This window comes from Hordeum vulgare, chromosome 2H, assembly GCF_904849725.1.
Source record: "Hordeum vulgare subsp. vulgare chromosome 2H, MorexV3_pseudomolecules_assembly, whole genome shotgun sequence".
NCBI classification, from domain to species: domain Eukaryota; kingdom Viridiplantae; phylum Streptophyta; class Magnoliopsida; order Poales; family Poaceae; genus Hordeum; species Hordeum vulgare.
Window position 1 is genome coordinate 597,538,725 of NC_058519.1, and position 7,156 is coordinate 597,545,880.

The 7,156-nt window shown below is 50.6% G+C and overlaps 1 protein-coding gene across 1 annotated transcript; it reads right to left on the minus strand.

Moving 5' to 3' along the window:
- Nucleotides 1-3,148: 3,148 nt before the first annotated feature.
- LOC123427581 (nudix hydrolase 8-like) lies at nt 3,149-5,511 on the minus strand. The gene is made up of 9 exons (XM_045111662.1): nt 5,222-5,511; nt 4,868-5,145; nt 4,703-4,768; nt 4,466-4,603; nt 4,286-4,363; nt 4,143-4,193; nt 4,021-4,055; nt 3,814-3,922; nt 3,149-3,687 (listed from the first exon to the last, which is right to left on the minus strand). Exons 1-9 carry the CDS (start codon nt 5,340-5,342, stop codon nt 3,481-3,483), a joined length of 1,083 nt encoding a protein of 360 aa, XP_044967597.1. The 5' UTR covers nt 5,343-5,511; the 3' UTR covers nt 3,149-3,480.
- Nucleotides 5,512-7,156: the final 1,645 nt, after the last annotated feature.

Below are 7,156 nucleotides of genomic sequence, written 5' to 3' on the forward strand. Positions count from 1 at the left end.
TCCATATACACGTCCATATACACCTTGCTAAATTATACACCTCCCAGTTTTTCAGTGGAACGTGTAAATTAGGACGTGTATATTCCAACGGCTATATTTTCAAACGGCAATATTTCCAACGGCCATATTTCTGATCTATATAAACCACCCCTACCACCTTTCTTCCTGCACACTTCTACGTGTGACTTCTCTTCTCACCTAGATTTCTCTATCGTCTCTCACGCAACACAATGAACACATCCACTTGGGACATGAGTTCTTCGTCATCTTCATCTGGCGACGATGAACTCATACTTGCAGCATTCGCCGAGCGCAAGGAGGAAGAGAGGAAGAATGCTCGACGCCATGGCGGTTCCAAGTATGGACGTTAGTCAATCGATCGAGGAAGAGATGCCGGATTTCTTCTTATGTGGAACGACTACTTCAAAGAAGTTCCTCGCTTTCCCGAACATTTGTTTCGACGAAGGTTCGTAATTAGTACACTTCTCTGCTTTGGTCCTTTTTTCAGTTCCCTGTCTCATTTACTTTTTATGCATAGATTTAGGATGTCGCGTACTTTGCTCAATTGCATAGTTGATGATATACTTGAGCATGACTATGATGGTTATTTTACGCAAAAAAGAAGTGCTTCTGGAGCACTTGGGTTACATCCTCTACAAAAGATGACCGCGGCAATGCGGATCCTCACATATGGAATAGCAGCTGATGGTGTTGATGAGTACATCTGGTCCGCTGAGGCTACTAATTTAGAGTCTTGCAAGAAATTTGTGATCAAAGTTTGTGAAGTTTTTGGGAAAAAGTACCTGAGATCTCCAAATGAAGAAGACATTGCTAGGTTACTTGCAATAGGGGAGGAAAGAGGATTTCCCGGTATGTTAGGGAGCATAGATTGCATGCATTGGGGATGGAAAAATTGCCCCAAAAAATGGCATGGCATGTTTAGAGGCCATGTGAACGAGCCCACTATGATCTTGGAAGCAGTCATCATCCATCTGCAAGCAATCCATCCATACACAGCTATTTTAGACCACAATTTGAATCAAATTGACACCAATACACAAAGGATTGCAATTTAAAGTGTGTTCTGAATGTTCAGAAGTTTCAGTCCCCTGCTTCCTACCCCTCCCGTCGCTGCCTCCTACCCCTCCCATCGCTGCCTCCTAGCCCGCCCGTCGCTGCCTTCGCTCCCCCTCCCATCGCTGCCCCTCCCTACCTCTGCCCAGGCCGTCGTCCTTCCTCTCCCCAGGCGCAGCTAGCGCCGGCCGCCGCCCTACCTCTCCCCAGGCCACCGCCCTACCTCTCCCCAGGCGCATCTAGCGTCGGCCGTCGCCATACCTCTCCCCAGGCGCAGCTACCGCCGGCCGTCGCCAGATCTGGTGCAGGGCATGCGGCCCCCCGTCCCCGCCCTCCCGCTCGTGAGCTCGGTCGGAGAGGGAAAATCCTTACCTTGGGCGGCGGCCGGAGAACAAACGCGACGGCGATCTGGGGCGAGCTCCTCCGATCGTTCCTCCGGCGGGCGCGGGACGAAGCAGGCTCTGCTTTTCACAAGCGTGGCTTGGTCGTGTTTACTACCACGCCTGGTACCGTCGTGGCCTGGGCGTGGATGTTTTACACGCCCTTTTACACGAGTCGTTGGGAGCTAAAAACTACTGAGATCATGTATATTTACTATACACCTTCATATAGAGGATCCACTAGAGATGCTCTTACTAGTCTATGTTACTACCTCTATAGTGGGGAGTAACATATATGTGATGTCATGCAACACTTTATTTATTAGCTTATACACTCATATTATCTTGGTAAGTATGATGGTACTCATAGTATGAATAACTCTAGCTATGTTATTTAATTTGTATCTCTCCTCATTAATTAGCCGCCACATCATTTTTTTCATTTAGGTGGTATCGATCTTACTCCCATTATGGATAGTCACAAAACTGTAGAAAACCATTCCGACCCACTTGTGCAACTCAAAAGCACGAGAGGCTTCAGATTCATATCTAGGAATCATCGCCGGCAGAGGAGGCCATCCAGGGCGGTGTTAGCGCCTCATCTGGCTCGTCGTCACTGCCGCGGAACCATGTCATTTTTCATGGCTTCACCGTTGAGACAACCACCGTCCGGGTCTAAGTGACCATCCAGCCGTTGTCGTCGCTAGAGAAGATCGAGATAATCATCTGGGCGTGGCCGTTGTAGGAGGACTTCAGGTTGGGACCTCATTTGAAAGCTGATACGAGAGATCTGGCAAGAAACGATTTGGAGCTGGAGTCCTAGGATGCACGACTTGGTGCTGGGTTGAGGATGATTGATAGGGCCATAGGGGGGGTTCTAAACGGACTGGTGACTGTAGGATTTTTGCTTGGTGACACGTGAAGCGAATGATTTAGATCAGGAGATTAAGAAACAAATGGATACAGTGATACATGTAGCCATTGGATTCACAAAATATTTGTTTAATATTGATAATGCTCAAGACATAAGTAACACATTTCAAATCCACACTTTAGTTCAACAACTCTACCTACAAACTACAGTATAATAAATGCATAAAACAAGGGATTCACGAGCAGGAGCAAATGCTCCCGGAAGCCAAATTGAAAAATTGAATTTTCCAAGCTCATCATGATAACCTTAAAGCATCTCTAGTTGATCCCTTAAAAACCTTTTATTCCTCAAGATGAGGGGCTAACCGCACCCAGCCAAACCCTTAAAGGGTTATTTAAGGAGTTAAGTTTAAGGCCTAGCCCAACTCTGTTATTTAGTTAATTTTTACTAGCGTGAAGAAACATGCTCTTGTGAGATCAGCAGACACTGCAATCTACTTGAGCTTGCAAAAATGGCTGCTTTCTCATGTTGGATCGAGGCTGAACGTGCTTTCTCATGTTGGATCGAGGCTGAACGGCTACTCCTCCGTTCTTAAATATAATATTTTTTAAAGATTTCATTAGAATATAGACATATTTTAATATGTAGATTCATTCATTTTGCTAGTGAAATTTTTAAAAGGTTTTATATTTAGGATGAAGGGAATAGATGGGATTACACTCTTTGCGAAGAACTACGCCTACCCCACCCTTTCCATCTTCGTGATGGATACTTCGAAGCTGAGCTTTCTCTAGCAATACTCTGCACAATACACTGAAACTGAAAGAAAATATTCCTTGTGGATCATTGCCATTTCTTCTAGATAATTGCCACCCCCGGATCCATAAAGCCGGTCCACAGACGAATAGTACATATTGTACTACACCACAGAGCTAACCCGTTCCGCCCATGTCTAATTACAGTCTTCTTTCTACACGTATATACAGAGGCCAATCCACTTGCCTTAATGTTACCCCCTTCGTAAATTAATATAGAAGTGTTTGAATCACTAATTTAATGATTTAAACACTCTTATATTAGTTTAAGAGGAAGTACAACTTTGCACCACACAACGCCTAAACTGTCGCAGAGAAAAGCAAACCCGGCGACCCGTCAGGCAGCGTCACAGTTGACATCCTCGGGTTCGCCCACGTTGTAATAGAGGGTCGACTGCCTGCCGTCGAACTTGGAGACGACGTTGTGCGCCGTGAGGCCGCAGTAGCACTTCCTCAGCCGCTGGATGCAGATGTCCATGATCTTCTGGAACATGTGGTCCTCCTGGATGAACGGCTGCTTCACGAACTCCTCCAGCGGCATCCACTGCACCAATTAAAGGAACACACACACACGCTTCAGTAAAGCACTAAAGCAAGATACTGGGAACAGAAGTTCGTGCCATGGAGTCAGGTTTTCGGTGTAGTTTTAATTTTGAAGATGGTGGTGTACCTTTGCTGCCTGAATCTCTGTTTCGTCGATCTTGATCGAGCTCGACAGAGGCCTCAGCATGCAGATGAAGAACAGGTCGGACTTCTGAAATGCCACGTTGTGCGCGTGCCTGTCATTGTTTTACGGTTTCAGTGGCGAGTGAGACAACGTTCAGAGTATCATAACAGTTTCAGAGTTCCCGCGCTGAGGTGGATGATAATTGTTTACCTGAAGGCAACCACATCCACGAATTCAGTGTCAACCTGCACATATCACACCACAAGAACAATACATTCAGAACTAATCCTCGCAAGAGAACGGACTGCAAGAGGTAAACAAACTTTGCTTACCCCTGTCTCCTCCTGGACCTCTCTGATGGCTCCCGTATATATTTCTTCCGACTGCAAAAGGAAGAAGAACAATTGCTTCAGTAACAGCGACACACATCACGTACTACGGCTGCATCGCCCATGATCTTCGGTGCGTTTCTTACCTCCTGAATGAACCCCGTGGGAAGTTTCCACACACCGTCCAACGCCCAGCCGCGGTACTTCTCTTGTACCACTAGGACCTGTCAGGGTTGTTCAGGGAAATGCCATTAGTCACACGAACTTCTTCAGCCATTATCCCTTCAGACCGAAACTATTACTAGCACTGTGCGCGAGAGATCTACCTCCATTTGATCATTGATCACGAAGCCCCCGACGCCGACCTGATGAGAAGCGTTCGCTGGGAGCAGAGACGGCTCGTCGGGGATCCAGAATGTCAGCATCAGGTAGGCCTCCTCCGCGTGGTGGTACTTGAATCCTTCCTGCACACAGATGTAGGGACATAGCATCAGTTCAATGAACCAGTGATTTGTACCCAACTCCAAGTTCAGACAGAGTGATTCAGTGACTAGCATTCGTACCTTCACTGCTATTGGAACAAACTCAGAACGATCCACTGGCAACTTCAGCCACACCCCTTTCTTTCCCTGCAACAAGAACCACAGCACATGTAAATAACTGAGACCAGTGACAGTGAGCTGCCGATGCATTTCAGTATCTCTTTCTTTCTCGATCTGTGGACGTACCACGGACTTCCAGTAGGAGAGGGAAGCCACCAGTGACCCGGCGAAGGCGGCCTCGTCGGACGGCAGCCTGTCGGCTTCGACGACGACCCCGCCGTACTCGTCCTCGGAGGACTCCAGCACGAAGTTGTTCTCCAGAGTGGTCCACCAATGGCGGCCGGTGGAGTCGGGCCAGTTGACGCCCATCCACTCGGGCTCGCTCCTGAACAGCTTCCTCCGCGCCGCCGACCTCACCCCGCTCAGCATCCGGCCGATGGAGTAGGACGCGCTCACCCCATGCTCTGAACAACAGCAACGACACACAGTGAGTTAGCTCATGCGATGGTGACTGACGGAGCGACAGATAGGAGCACGTACCTCTGGAGGAGCTGTGGCAGTTGAAGAACCTCGCGGCGCTCCCGGCGCGGCCACGGCGGCGCCCGCCCGGCGTCGAGCACGGAGCGGCGGCGGCCGTGTCAACCAAGCCGCAGCTCTCCATCTCTCACAAGTAGTGCCTCCACCAATCCCTTCCCTCTGGACTGAGGAGCTCAAGCAAGTTGCAGCGCGTAGAAACGGGAAAGGCAGTGCTATCACGAGCGATGCTACCGTTGCGTGTGGGAGTACGAACTGATACGGCGTTGCGATGTCCGGGGGCGAATGGCTGAGCTCCACAGAGCGGCCGGGGAGCTTATAAAAATCTACCGGGGGGGCTCCACGTCACTGTCACGGGGATAAGGGGCCACGCCGATCGCATGGGGATATTCGCGCGCCGGAGGAGGCGAAGATCCCGCGCGCCGGCTCAGAGTTACCGCCGCGCGGCACAATGCAGCGGGCGGGCCCTAATCCGGTTGTTATCATTAGGATTTAGGAGTAGTAGTTCCTTCGCAGTTACCACTACGCAAGTGAACAAAGATACTTGCTTATACTACTAAACTAACTTGACGACAGTGTGCAGGAGAACCCAGAGTGGCAGACGCATGTGGCTACTAAAAATGCTGTCTGGCCGGTGGTGGGTGTGACGAGGACCCGCAATGCGGGACGCATCAATCAACTAGCATAAGCAGTGCCGTGATCGGTGCCTAATCACACCGTCACGCGGGCCACCACCGGCACCACCCGGGGTGTCAGGCCTGCTCTGCTTTATTGATTGGGTTTAGCGGTGGTTGCAATTAGTTAGTTAGGTCTCCGTGGTACGTGCGGCCCGTTCCTGTCCGCCTCCGTGCCGCGTGACTGTGCTCCGCGTCGGAGGGATCCATCATCCATCCATCCATCAGTTTTAGCTTCATTCATTTCAGATCGAGCTGAACGAACTGCTCGTCCAGATATCTCTTCGATCATCATTGTCTCGGTCATGATGGCGTCCTCCTTGGCGCGCAACGGAGGATTTTTTAGATCTTTTTTCCTTCTTCAAGCAACTGTTAGTCTGAAGAAAGAAAAGTAGTAGGAGAAGGATTTTTTCTGGCTTCGTAGCGAGAGCGAGTGCAACCGGTTTGGCTGGTTCGCGCGTTCCGCACGTGATCGATGGCGGTGTGTTCGGTTCGGGCGGGGATTGGATTGGGCGGATTACGTGGAGACAGGTGGTGACGCGGGGCACGCGAGAGGTAGGGAGGCTCGGACGGGTCTAGAAGGCGACGCCGACGCCGGGAACGCGCGCACGCCAACGCGGCGACACGTGGGAACGGCCCGGGCTGCTCCGGGAACGGAGGAGCGGGCCGCCGCCGAAACGCGTCGGCCGCGCGCGTCTCCGGCGGCCATGCGATGCGCGCGACGTGCCGACCGCTGCTGGACTGTCGAGCTCGGGTCGGTTTGGTTCGGTTCAGTCTGGTGGGTGCAGTCTGCGTTGCTGAATTCGTTGCCGAGGTGGCTGCGCTGCGAGACACGGATCTCGGTGGTGTTCTGTTTCGACCCGGCCGTCGTTGCTGCCGCCTGCCTGCCACCGTGTTCCGAGTGCGGACCACGAGCATGCGCCCTCTCAAACTTTCCTTTTCTGTTACAGCAAACTAGTGCAACGCTGTCGACTCTAAGCTCTGTCCGCGTGTGTATCCTTTCACTTGGAACGGAAGGAGAAATCCACTAACGCTGACATCAGTAGGTTGGTCACTGTTTTTGATTGCCTGGAAACCAAACTTGGTGGCACCGAGAGATTAGATCAACTCCAACCGACCGACCTAAACGTACGATGATTTTATCCGCTTTTCGTTCGTTTGGGTCGTACATTGATTCTGTATCCGTTCGTTTTATAATTTAGATTGGCAACGCGTCCAACGCGTCGATCCATATTTATATGCATGATCGGTTAGCCGTCGGTTTTTA

Coding starts and splice junctions, on each gene's coding strand:
- LOC123427581 (XM_045111662.1), bottom strand. CDS start 5,342: ATGGAGAGCTGCGGCTTGGTTGACACGGCCGCCGCCGCTCCGTGCTCG. Junction 4,769..4,867: donor TCTCCTACTGGAAGTCCGTG/GTACGTCCACAG, acceptor TTCTTGTTGCAG/GGAAAGAAAGGGGTGTGGCT. Junction 4,604..4,702: donor TTGTTCCAATAGCAGTGAAG/GTACGAATGCTA, acceptor ATCTGTGTGCAG/GAAGGATTCAAGTACCACCA.